The sequence below is a fragment of the Sorghum bicolor genome, chromosome 3 (genome assembly GCF_000003195.3).
Source record: "Sorghum bicolor cultivar BTx623 chromosome 3, Sorghum_bicolor_NCBIv3, whole genome shotgun sequence".
Lineage (NCBI taxonomy): Eukaryota > Viridiplantae > Streptophyta > Magnoliopsida > Poales > Poaceae > Sorghum > Sorghum bicolor.
This window is the reverse complement of record NC_012872.2, coordinates 8156239-8168912: the sequence shown is the minus strand read 5'-3', so window position 1 is coordinate 8168912 and position 12674 is coordinate 8156239. Positions and strand designations below refer to the sequence as shown.

General features: G+C 45.5%; 3 protein-coding genes across 5 annotated transcripts; 2 read left to right on the top strand and 1 right to left on the bottom strand.

Annotated features, from left to right (window-relative positions):
• Positions 1–1699, top strand: LOC8070430. Its single transcript, XM_002457429.2, has one exon. The coding sequence runs from the start codon at positions 556–558 to the stop codon at positions 1420–1422; it is 867 nt and encodes a 288-aa protein (XP_002457474.2). The 5' UTR covers positions 1–555; the 3' UTR covers positions 1423–1699.
• LOC8079046 (EEF1A lysine methyltransferase 2) lies at positions 4828–7919 on the top strand. The gene is made up of 7 exons (XM_002457428.2): positions 4828–5279; positions 5479–5604; positions 6427–6561; positions 6637–6733; positions 6948–7051; positions 7225–7276; positions 7553–7919. Exons 1-7 carry the CDS (start codon positions 4999–5001, stop codon positions 7748–7750), a joined length of 993 nt encoding a protein of 330 aa, XP_002457473.1. The 5' UTR covers positions 4828–4998; the 3' UTR covers positions 7751–7919.
• On the bottom strand, positions 8213–11855 carry LOC8079045. Of its 3 annotated transcripts, XM_002455241.2 has the most exons (9): positions 11545–11781; positions 11379–11455; positions 10519–10760; positions 9682–9753; positions 9484–9551; positions 9247–9397; positions 9071–9151; positions 8882–8971; positions 8236–8705 (listed from the first exon to the last, which is right to left on the bottom strand). In XM_002455241.2, exons 3-9 carry the CDS (start codon positions 10753–10755, stop codon positions 8574–8576), a joined length of 831 nt encoding a protein of 276 aa, XP_002455286.1. In that variant the 5' UTR covers positions 10756–10760; positions 11379–11455; positions 11545–11781; the 3' UTR covers positions 8236–8573. The 3 variants fall into 3 exon arrangements, with proteins under 3 accessions (XP_021312673.1, XP_002455286.1, XP_021312674.1); XM_021456998.1 differs by lacking the exon at positions 11379–11455 and having other exon boundaries at positions 8213–8705; positions 11545–11854; XM_021456999.1 differs by lacking the exon at positions 11379–11455 and having other exon boundaries at positions 8566–8722; positions 11545–11855.

Sequence of the window (12674 nt, the reverse complement as noted above, 5' to 3'; positions counted from 1 at the left end):
TAAAAACGAAAATGATATAGTTCCGAAAACCAAAAGCTTTTCGAAACTAAACAAGGCCTAAGTTAGGTCTGAAAAAGGCAAGCAAGAAAAAGCAGAGCGTGTTTGATTAGAATTAGCAACAGCAAGCTGGCTAGCTAGCCTAGCCAGCACTAAGAAGCTAAGCTACCCTGTGCCTGTGATCCTCTGACAGAGCTTAGACCCGGGCCCGCCGAATTAACAAGTGATTAACAGATGCCATGCTAGAGCGGCATATACAGTGACATCCCTCCCACCCAGACGGAGCGGCTCCAAATGCATGCATGCCCTGCGTCGTCGCTCGACGCTCTCTCTGCCGAATCAAGAGCTGTACGTTTTGTCCATGGTGGGGAGAGCTGTCTCGCGTCCTCTCGCTGCCACGTACAACAAGCGTTGGTTAATCCTGCCTGGCGACTAAAATAACCTAAGCGAGAGCCGAGAGGGGGTTTTGTGTGGAGTTGATTAAAGCGAGCGAGCTGCTCCTAACCTGTCTGCATCCATCAGAGTAATCAAAAATCATTTGCTTGTCCTCTTCCATGCATGCATGCGCCGCACCCCACCAACTCGGCTGCCTGCTTCCACCCTGGCCTGCGCCTGCCGCGTCGTTCGTATACATATACTCCCTCTCGCTGGCCCCCAAGGCGTCGTCTCATATCCTCTGATCTCCTGATCCCCCCCTGTCTCTCGTCTCTGACTGCGATCGAAGTTGGTGACTGCGTGTTCATGGGGAACACGCCGTCGTGCATACTGCTGGCGGTGGCGGCGCCCGCCGCGGGGGGTGGCGGCCGCGCCTCGTCGTCGTCGTCGTCGTCGTCGGCGGCGGCGGCCACCAACACCACCACCAAGGTGATCCACGCGGACGGCACCGTGACGCGGCTGGCGCGCCCGGTGCGCGCGTCGGAGCTCATGCTCGACCACCCGGGCCAGTTCGTCTGCGACGCCCGCCGCCTCGCGGTCGGCTGCCGCGTCCCCGGGGTGGCCGCCGACGAGCTCCTCCAGCCGCGCCACGCCTGCTACTTCCTCCTGCCCATGGACATGCTCTACTCCGTGCTCACAGACGACGAGATGGCCGCGCTCTCCGACTCCCACGCCGCCACGGCCGCCGCCGCCTCCGCCTGGAAGAGGATCAGGGTCACCACGGCCCCCCACCACCACCGCGGCGCCCCCGACCGCCGCCACGTCCGCCGGGGCCCCGCGAAGGACGAGGCCTGCAGCGATGGCGCCAGGGTGTACCCGATGCTCGGCCTGCTGGCGACCGGCGATCTCGGCGCAGATAATAACAATAAACCTCAATTACGCGCCGGCCGGCCCGCAGCCAAGTCGGGCGGCGGCGGCGGCGGCGGCACCGGGTTGAGACGGCACCGGCCATGGCAGCCAGTGCTGGACACCATCGAGGAGGTTCCGTGACGCGGCGGGCGCGCGGCCGGTTGACCGGCGGGACGCCGCAGGACAGGAGTGAGCAGCTTTGGTTGCGCTGGTGTTAGGCGGGCGGCAGCTAGCTTGAGCTGGCTTCCGAGTGTACAGTAGCTAGCTTCCAGCTATTCTTTTTCTCTTTGCCTTTTCCATTTTTTTTTGTAAAGCTATTGTTTTTTTTTTCGGGTCTACACACGCACGGCTGGCAATTTGGTTGTCAAGTTTTTGTGCTCGGGAAACGAAATAAGAAAATCGAGAGCTTTTTTTTAAATGAATCATCACTCGAACTATATCCTGAAAATGCTTTCTGAATTAGCCTTCTTCACATTAATAACGAAATGAGTATCTTGATTTTTTTTAATATATTGTTTTAAATAAGGTATAAATTTTCATATTAAACATAAATAGACAACAGGTTATTTGACTCTCTGTCTAACCATGATCGAAAATCGCTACTATACTGTTTGCTTGGCTGATAAGTCATTGCTGAAAGTACTGTTCGTACGGTTTATAACTTTTATAATGGCACATAGGAAAATGTCTCTTTGTAACTGTAATAGAATTGTAAAATCGTAAATTCTACTATGTTGAACTGTAGAATCAAATTAACTAAAACCCTAAAGTTATAAACCGTACAACAGAATCAAGATATTAACAACTATGCAATGGATATGTTTTACTTTTGCTAACTCGGTGTAGCTCAGTTGATCATATTTCTTGTAGTGAAGCTTACCCCGGTTCAACTCCTAAAATTATCTTAGGACGGACTTAATCGGGTATTATTTTACTAGTAAGATTTAAGGTGCTTATGACTATAGGACTTTAATGGTGCTATTATTTGTGTGTGATTCATAAGTTTGAATGCACCTACGTGTTTGTAGGGTATGGTTTGTAGTATGTGTGTTTATACTTTATTATAGTGTTGTTGAATGTAGGTATAGATACCCGAGTGTGTTTAAGTAAAAAAAGCTATCGCATTTCATTCACTAGCCAGCCGGCACACAGGTTGCAGATAATACTAGGAGCACGTAGCTGTATGGAGGCTCAGCAAGATGTACATGTTTGCCGAATGCCGACTGGACCTCAGCTGTACATGCAACTTGTTATGGAACAACAAAGGCATCATATCTCGAAATGGTCCTTATTTTAGGTCAGGTTGCCTTGAAGCAAACAAGGAGATATCATATGATATGCCAGTGTATCATCTGTCTGTAATGATGTACAACTCAACACACCGGTTCTCAATGGTTGCAACTTGGGAGAGAATTAGAGAGAAATAAACTTTACATATATAATCAAGCCTCCTAATAAACAGGCTATTTTACTGGCTGAAGAAGCTAGCAATTTACATACTTTTATATATTCGCAAACAACATTTCTTTAGGAAGAAAATGCCATGCTCTACAATAGGAATTCCTAGGCTGCGACTTTGTCATAGCCTTATACTAACTTCAAGAGCTGAGCATCCAATAGCTCTTTCTTTTACAGAAGCCACCCTGGCCACATCCATATTAACTAGTATTTCGTGTAAGGCCAGTCTAAGTGGAGAGTTTGTTTTCAAGACTGCCATATAATGTAAAATAAATGAAACACCCACTCTTAATGGAGGTTTCATTCCATTGTTTCATAGATATTTAATTCCAAAACTCATGTAGAGTTGATAATCATGTCAAGAGAGTTTTATTTAGATAAATATTATTTCTTGTCTCTTCTTAAATACACTGGTATGTTATAAAAATATCTACTCCCTCTGTCCCGATAAAACTGACGTTTTAGGAGTGGGCACATGTACCAATGACAAGGGTAAAAGACATGAATACCCCTATATTCTAATCAATACCTCCTCCCACTTTCTCCCTCCTCAGATCCAGATTGCCGGCGATCGAGCATACCTCCTCTCCGCCACGGGCCACACACAGGCAAGTGTGCCTCCTCTTTGCCATGGGCCACACATGGGCAGGCACACATCCTCTCCGCAGTTGGCCGCCCCGACGAGCACGCCTCCTCTTCGTCACGCGAGTACGCGACCATGGCCACCCGCGTGTGCCTCCTCTCCGTCGCGCAGCCATGCCTCCTCTCGCGCGCCTTCTCTTCATCGTGCGGCGACGACCACCCTCGCGCGCCTCCTCTCCATCACGCGCCCAGGCCCGCCCTTGCGCACCTCCTCTCCACTACATGGATTTGGGGATGGAGGAGAGGGCCATTGGTGGAATAGAAGAAAGAGGGATGGTGCCAGATCTCGATGAGGGAGAAGAGGATGGGTTGGCTGCGACGCCCTCTTCACCATGGTGCTGGTGCTATGGACCTCTCCGCGCTCCATGTTGGTGTTGTCACTTTTCTTTTTTTTTCTTTTCGCAAAGGAGTGACCAGAACGAGGGAGGAAGTGGGATAGGTCTACATACTAGGTGTAGGCAACAAACGTCGGACCTTCATCTAAAACGACACTTTTACTGGGACAAGTCGCTGAGGCTAAAACAACACTCTTATTGGGACAGAGGGAGTACGTGCTAACCTATTCTAATGTGAATGGAACTCATATGAAACTTCCACTGAGACCGACCTAAGGTCATCGGAGGTTTCATACCTTAGTTTTCAACAAACCTAGCATATTTAATGATCATGAGACAGGTCTAAGGCTAGTCTCAATAGGAGTTTCACTTGAGTTTCATTTACATTAAATAATATGCCACATAGGCATTTTTTATGACATGATAGTGTATTTAAAGAAAAGAGAGAAAAAATGAGTTTCATCTCTTGGCACGATTAACAACTCTTTATGATTCTTGAAAGTAAAGGCATGTGAAACCATAGAATGAAACTCTCTACTGAGAGTGGGTATTTCATCAAGTTTCATATGTTATGTTAGTTTTGGAAATAACGTCATAAAACTCTCAATTGAAACTAGCCTAAGGTCAGTGTCTATGGAGTTTCATTAGAGTTTCATACACATTAAATATGTTGATGTGACACTTGAAGAGAGAGATGATAAGAGTTTCATGAGAGTAGAGAAAGTTTCATCCTCATAAAACTCTTCTGTGTTGTTTTCAAAATATAAATATGTTGAAAACTTCGAGGATGGCCAAAGAGTCTCACCGTTTAACGTGCATTTAAAAGATATCGAAGGCATTATGTTCTTTTCACTGTAGGACTAATTTGTCTTTTTTTTTTTAAAAAAGAAATCCACTAATTTTGTTCTAAAAAGGCTGATTTAAATATTTAATCAGGGCGAAACAAATAAAAACCGGTCCAGTCCGGGCGGCTAACGGCCTTCAACCCAATCTCGTGCGCACCACCGATTCTACCCTGTAACTGATACATGGTCCCGCAGTTATGTGCCCCCACATTTCAGTTGAATAAGCTTCAACCGTCCGACGTCCCTCTCCCAGTACCCCCGTGCCAATCCCAACGAACCGAGACACCGACACGTAGGCCAACCTCTCCGCTGACCCACCTGTCATCACCGAGCCGCCTCGCATCCGTCGTTCCCCTCCTCCCGGCACAACCCCAACCCAGCACGCGAGCGAGCGGCACGAGAAGGGCTAGGGTTCCGGCGAGGCGACGGCGAGCGCCATGGCGGGGATTCGGTGGCCGCCGGAGGACCCGGAGATCTTCCCTTCTCGCATGGTCAGCGGCGGGGCCTGGATCCCCGTCGCGCCCCCGGGAGAGATGGCGTCGGACGACGACCGGTCGGTGGCCGCGGACTCGTGGTCGATCAAGAGCGACTACGGCAGCACCCTCGACGACGATCAGCGCTACGCAGACACCGCCGAGGTCCTCCTCGCCTCCTCCTCCGCCTCCTCCGCGGCCGCGCCCTCCGCGTCGGTTGCCGTCCACCCCTCCTCCGACTTCAGGTGAACTGATTCTACTCCATTTCTGATTCCTAGTAATCTGATTCCTAGTTTTGGGGAAACAAAGGCATCAATTCTCTCCCCCCTTGATTAAGCTTAATTTGGTCCATTGATCTGTCGGTTATTGTATTTTGGTCCAAAACGATCTAATTTTGTCTGGGCCTAGTGTATTCAAGTTCTCGTTGCTTTGGATCTTTAACAGCTTCGACAAGGATGTCCCTGACTCCAGTGACGTTGAGCCTCGGTTGCTGGGGTTGCAGAATTTTCAGGATGGTGCTTATGCTGAGGATCTTGCAAATTTCCATGAACGCAGCCACGCTGATGACTGGTACTATTCTTCAAGCTATTGTATTGGTAGCATCTAAAATTGTTTGTGGCATAAACAATAACCTAGAGTGGCAGCCTTTTTTGCCTGGATGATGAGTGCTCTGCTTCATTGTCATTTATATAACAAAACTGGTTTGACCTTTTCTTATATGAACGATCAGGAGCATTACTTTAGTAAAGAATGTAAAGACGACTCGAGCAACCTTGGGTTGGACAAACTTTCTACATTTGCCATGCCATTAGCGTTTGGCATTGTGGTTTTTGAAAGCACCTTTTCTTTAGATCCTATAATGTCGCATTTGGCTTGAAGCATCTTTTTAGATCCATACCAGAAAAAAGAACTGGAGCCAGTAAATTTTCCCGTAAAAGACTGTATTCCACAGCTGCGATGTAGCACATCACAACATTTTGCAACCACAAACTGGCCAAAGACCTCGCGCTGCAAGGAACTTATTTCAGGATGGGAATAATAAACCGTCTTTTATCCATGTGTAACTTTACCATCTCTGCTTTTAGTTTTCCAGGAAATATGATGATCATTATCTTTTATTTTAGGCTTGGCTGTTATAAATTATGTTCATCAGCCGTTGGTGAAATAGGAGATCAAAATATGCTGAGTAGTTTTTCTTTTCACTTGTATCGGATTACTGATTTGGGTTTTGGGGAAACAGCTGTTTGCAGCAATTTTCCCTTTCAAGAGGAGATGTAAATACCGATAACAGAAAAAGAAGTGATGCAAATTCAATTGTGTGCCCCCCCCCCCTTTCGTTTTATGCATTTGATGCTTATATTTTTGTTGGCCAAAACCTGTGTGGGTTTGCAGGTTTGGCACTGAGATCATGGATATCCGTGTAGGTTGGACCAAAAATTTGTGCTCAAGCAGGGATTTACCCAGCTGCAGCGTACTTGACATTGGGACTGGGAGTGGCAGACTCTTGCAGCAGCTTGCGAAGCAGGGGTATGCTAAGGAAGTGTGAAACTTTGTTTTTTCATTGTTAATGCTAGCACTGACCTGTTAATATACAATATACAGGTTTTCTGATCTGACTGGGATTGACTACAGTGAAGGCGCGATTGAGCTTGCTCGGAACCTAGCAATTCGTGATGGGTTTGAGCACATTAATTTCTTGGTGAGTCAGCCGGTTAAGCATATATTGTAGTTTGTATATTCACATCGACGTGCATGTCCATATTGCATGCCCGCATTTGCTGTCCTTCTTGTGCTTCAGTTTATAATATATCCCCAATGGTTCTCGTTGTATCTTATCTTAGGTGCATAACTAGCCTTAATATTGTAAGATCAGAAAAGAACTATTTCAGCTTATATGACTGGTCCTTCTGCAGGTTGATGATGTATTAGAGTCGAAGCTGGAGAGAAGATTTGAACTTGTAATGGATGAAGGGACTCTTGATGCAATTGGGCTCCATCCTGATGGACCTGTGAAGAGGTAAATGAATGTTTACTGTGTAGATGTTGATGTGTCCTTTTAGTCCTCGTGCAGTATTCACACCAATGCTTACATGTTTTCAATTGCTGAGACTTTTTAATGTGGAAAGAACAAGATCACTTGTTTGCACACATGTCTAAGCCTCTAATTTATGTTCATCTCCTGCATTTCAGAATGATGTATTGGCAGTCAGTTGCTAGCTTGGTTTTCCCTGGTGGTATATTGGTCAGTTCTTCCATCCAAATTGAACCTGGAATTTTCTTTTTATTTGTACATTTATGGCAGAATTATGAAAGACCAGTTTTACATCGACAGTGAAATTTGATGTATCCCTATTGTATCTACTTGAAACTGCTATGCACATATGGTATACTGCTTTACTGCAATAATCCTCAATTCGCTATATGCTTTCACCTTGTGACTACCTGTTAGTAATGACAAAAGTAGTATAGCATATCCCTGGCCATTCAAGGCTCTGATGTCACTTCAACAATTTTTTAGGTCATCACATCATGCAGCAGAACCAAGGATGAGCTGGTGCAGGAGGTAGAGAACTTCAACCAAAGGAAGCTTGGTGCTATGGGCTCAGAAGGATTGCCAGCTAGTGAAGCTGCGGTGTTCAGCTACCTCGACCACGTCCAAAGTTATCCTAGTGTGGATAGTTCTTGCATCACGACCGTTGCTTTCCTGCATAAGTGAATGAAACACAAATGTATGTTTGGTTTGTTGGGCCTAGAAAGTTACCATACCTGCTACGATATTAACTATGTATCCAAATCACTGGTGTATCTGGATAATGTTTTAGTACTTTACCTTGTTGGGTTGGTTCATCAGCGCTCAGATGTTACTATATGTTGTTTTGGTATTGCTGGATCCTGGATTTCACTTTGGTATACTCTTTGAAAGCATGTCAAGGAACTGACGCAATCAAGACATGCGGATATTTTAAAGCGTGGAAACCGGGTACATATCTGACCAGAAACACAAGCTGCTTGTTAGCACGTATCCTGGCAGATGACTCACATTACCTGTCTCGAGTTCTTGCAATACGAAGGGCAAAGCTATTACAGAGAAAAAACATCAACAACAATAAAAATGGATAATTTGACTGCAATTAGTGATGATAAATGCAAGATATAAAAAGAGAAGGGACCAATAACATTTGGAAACTGAAACACAGTTACTTCGATTTGCAATTGCAAGTACTTTGCACAGTATAATATCTTCAAGGTACACAAGGGTTACTGCAGTTGAGGCTCACAAGTTAGAGTATCCGGGTTTGTCAGTAGTCTGCTATTTTCTCATATGTACACGAGTAGCAGGGCCACTACATTCTTCTCTATAGGCATAGAAGCGAGTGGCTTCAGGCTATCTTACTATGTCACCACATTCTCATTTTTGTAGATTTTTTTTTTGTTTTTTCCCTTGTGATCATCCTTGCTTCTGTCAGCTACACACAGGAGGTGCTGGAGTTTCCCGTCAGATGGGAGGTTGGAACTTGGAAGGCTTGTTTTTGGCCATGTCAGTAGACTGGTATGAAGCGTGGTTGTGAGTAATTTGGATGTGCCGAATCTGTAATTGTATCCTCTTCTTCCGCTTCGTCTTCATCTTCCTCCTCGCTTTCTGATGAAGATATATATGCTTCCCGGCTTTCCTGCAGTGTTAGATGATCTAGATCCGAGAGTTATGCCTGATACAAATTTATGTTTCTACTACTACGAATGGAGAAATTTCCACAGGTGTGACATGCAATTCTGCCATATCTGCGGCTGCTAAACTGAACATGATCAGGATTGCATTAGACACAGCGTGACTCGGTAATGAAATTACCTGCTGCCGCCGTCGACGGTGGAAGCTTGCCAATGCTCTCACCATCACCAGGATTGGGAATAGGATTCCCGCAGTCCTCAGCACCAGAAGCTTTATTTCCAGAAGCAGAATGCACAATAGGAGACATCAAGTCAGGACCAACTTAAAGCATACTAAAAGATACCGGTGAATGCTTATCGTCAATCTTACCGCGAATAAGGCCAATGAGTACTCCCCATTGTCACCAATCATGAGAGGAAGAGTGTGGCGAAGGACCAGGAGTGCCATGAACTGTTCAATGATACAATCACAATGACGGATCTTCATCAGACAGGACATACAGGAAACCACATCAATCACTGTTGGTTTTGATGTCAGAAACTCACAATTATGGCAATTGTCCGGCAACACAAGGCGCTGCTTCTTGTCCTGATAGGAAAGTAGTCATCGTAATTGTCCATAAAGTCACGCTCTGTGGGCATCATTGTTATTATCTGGGAATCATTGAGATCTTGCTGGGTAATCTCCCAGTTCCCTCTGTAGAGAAACGTTAAACCATTCATTGAGAGAACTAAGCAAGAACACAGACCAGCTTTATTAAGAATGCTTAAAGAGACGAGTACCTGAAGTTCATTGGTATACTACCATAGTGAAACAGCTGCTGTGGAGAAGTATAACCTGGCCTGAATTGCTGAAGAAACATAGCACAATTAAATCCATAGGCATGTTTCCATAGTTGCACATTTGTTAAAACTGTATCACCAGTTGACATATTTTTTAACCAATAAACAATATGCATTGGACCACCTAAAAGTTTTTACCTGCAGGCATATTTCACACATGGTGTCACCTTTCTCATTGCACCACCGCTGAATGCATTTCCGATGCGCATACTGCAAGAAAGAAACTAATATTTTAATTTGGTTCAATCACTCTAGCTTACTGAAAAATACATCTTCTTAGTTCATTCCTCACACAGCATGGTAATCTGTCCACTATCAGAAACAAGAACGCGCAATAAGATCAACACCATTCCACCTACATTCTCGCCTTGCATTCAGCAATTTGGGTAGTTGCCCCACACATTGTGTGAAGGTCACACTCAAACAGATAGCTCCCTCCATACCCCTATCTTTTGAAAACACCAACACCTTCCCCTTACCTATATCTTTCAACGCACTATTACATCACTGTCAAATAGGAAGGCCCACTACATAACATACTAGATAGTGCCTTCCAAGCCACATTGAGACAAACACAGTTGATTTGGTTCATAGCTCTTGTCCACAATGACCCTCAAGTTAACATGGTACTCCTAAGTCCTAACTGCACAACCTACAACATCTAACCCCAACCATAAAAGTCAACAATTTCTCATGCTAGGTCAACTACATTAACTAGTGCCCAATTTAAAATATAAAGAGACCAAACATAATACTCTAGTAACAAGTGGCAACAACTACGTCTTCTGCTGAAAAAAGATCAACTTTTCATTTGACCACAGGAACCGTAACACATTATTTTAGGAACTCCTGAGAAACAGTGGGTCAGAAACAGTTGCATAATCACCGTAGCACGATCATGAATCTGCTGCATAACCAACCAAGAGCATTTATTTCGGCCCAAAATAAAAATAGCGTGATTAAAGAGGACAAGACCTTGAGGCTGCCACAGCAGGCGCAGGGGGCCTCCATGCAGGTGTCCCAGTCCTCCTCCTGGCAAATCCTGCACTCCACCACCTTCGTTGCCGAGCCACCGCCTAGGGCGCGATGGCAGTACTCGACGGCCACCGTCTCCTGATGCAGATCGACCATCCGCTTCCCACCGCCGATCGCCGCCTCCAGCGTCGACTCTGTCAGCAGCCGGTCCACGATCAACGCGAGATGGTCGCCCATCAGTCCTGCGAGAACGCAATCCATGTGTTCAGGGAAACAATGCCACCATCCCCACGAATTGCAGACACTCGAAACAGAAGAGAAATCGCAACTGCCAAATTGAAATCGTGCTTGAAACATCGGTGAGAGTGCCGAGAGACAGACCAAGAACCCAATGAGGAGCAGGCGGTTGCAGGCGGAGGGGATCCAATGCAAGCATGCAACTGCTCCCTTATGTTAGGAATTGACTGACAGAAACCAACCGGGAACCGCTTGGAGATAATAATAATTCGTTTTTTTAATAAACAAAAAAAAACTAAATTGGTAACCGCAAGAAATGGAGGTCAGATTAGTGGAATTATGGCAGCTGTACCAAGATAGGCCAAGACTGTGAGCTGTGGATCGAATAATAACCGGCAAGTGTACCAAGAACAGGTAAAAACCTCCACATTCGGAACACGGCATATGATGGACGAATAAAGCTGCCACTTTTTTTTGTTATATTTAAAACCAATTGATGAGAGTTGGCTAGCATTACAGCGTGCACAAGGGGTACGAGGATATTGTGTTGCATCGAAAAAAAAAGAAAAAAACACCACGGAAAGGGAAAAAAAATGATTGAACACCAAGAAACCGAAACTCACAGAGGAAGAGGAGGCGCAACCGGGGACGAACAGGAAGAGGGAAGGAGGCGAACTCTCAATCTCGACGGCCGGAGCGTCTGTCGAGTTAAATCGAACTGAATAACACAGCAGCAGCAACAACAACAAGAAGAAGAACCAGATGACGGGGAAAACAACAAATCTTTACCTTGTCCTAAGTACCAAGAACAGGGCCTCCGGGACCGGGAGGAAGAGGAAGCTTCGAAGGCTGGATTCGGTGCGGGGTTAAGGCACGGAGGGGATTGGGGTTGGATTGGTGGAGGGGTTAAGGGACGCAAGAGATGGAGTGCCCTCGGATGTAATACTCCCCAGCCCAGCGATGGAGGTGGAGGGGAGGCCAAGCCAAGGCAAGGCAAAACAAACCCTCTCTGTGCTGTGCCTCTCTCGCAGGCTCCCTTGCAGCAGAGAGAGGTTTAAATTAGAAGAGAGGCAAGGTTAAGGGTGGGAAATAGCATTGGTATCATATCACCAGGCACAGGCAACAGCTTCACTGATACTGCAGCTGTTTTGTTGGCTTCCCTGGAATGACCTCCTTACTTCGTCACTTTCCAAAAGCTACTCTTCTATATTTTCTGGAGGTTTGGACTTTGGAGGTGGTGGAAGGCTCATTTTTTTTCCCCCTTCCTTTGACTCTTTTCTTCTTCTGATAAAAGGAGCCTTCTCTTTTAAATTGTGGTAACTGCTTTTGGGTATCAGTAAACCAGTAAAGATTGCAGAACAAAGGAGTAGCACTTCATCAGACACCGGTAAGAACACTTCAGATCTCACCAGTTCGTACTGCCCATGTCTGGTCACTGTTATGAATGAAATGTCCTGATGGCAATGGTGCAACGATGCCAGTGTCTGAAACAGGAGTTGTCGAGAGGTGATTCGCCACACCTTTTCTGCACAAACTAGTTAGCTCATCAGAATACATGCTGCATTCTGCTTAAATATAAATATACTCTGCTCATTCAGTCATTTGTTTGGACAAAATGACCAGGCCTACATGATCTGCAGTTTGAGTTTGCGGAGCGGAGCGGACGAACTGACCAGGACCGTGCGATTCGCATGCCCAAGAATCCATTTCGCGTGAAATGACATTTGAGCTGCTAAAGGCTAAGGCCTTGTTTAGTTTCAAAATATTTTGCAAAATCGACACTGTAGCTTTTTCGTTTGTATTTGACAAGTATTATCCAATCATAGACTAACTAGGCTCAAAAGATTCGTCTCGTCAATTTCGACCAAACTGTGCAATTAGTTTTTATTTTTGTCTATATTTAATACTTCATGCATGTG

Coding starts and splice junctions, on each gene's coding strand:
- LOC8070430 (XM_002457429.2), top strand. CDS start 556: ATGCATGCGCCGCACCCCACCAACTCGGCTGCCTGCTTCCACCCTGGC.
- LOC8079046 (XM_002457428.2), top strand. CDS start 4,999: ATGGCGGGGATTCGGTGGCCGCCGGAGGACCCGGAGATCTTCCCTTCT. Junction 6,734..6,947: donor TTGAGCACATTAATTTCTTG/GTGAGTCAGCCG, acceptor GTCCTTCTGCAG/GTTGATGATGTATTAGAGTC. Junction 7,277..7,552: donor TTTTCCCTGGTGGTATATTG/GTCAGTTCTTCC, acceptor ACAATTTTTTAG/GTCATCACATCATGCAGCAG.
- LOC8079045 (XM_021456998.1), bottom strand. CDS start 10,755: ATGGGCGACCATCTCGCGTTGATCGTGGACCGGCTGCTGACAGAGTCG. Junction 9,398..9,483: donor AGTATACCAATGAACTTCAG/GTACTCGTCTCT, acceptor GTTTCTCTACAG/AGGGAACTGGGAGATTACCC. Junction 9,152..9,246: donor GCCGGACAATTGCCATAATT/GTGAGTTTCTGA, acceptor ATCATTGAACAG/TTCATGGCACTCCTGGTCCT.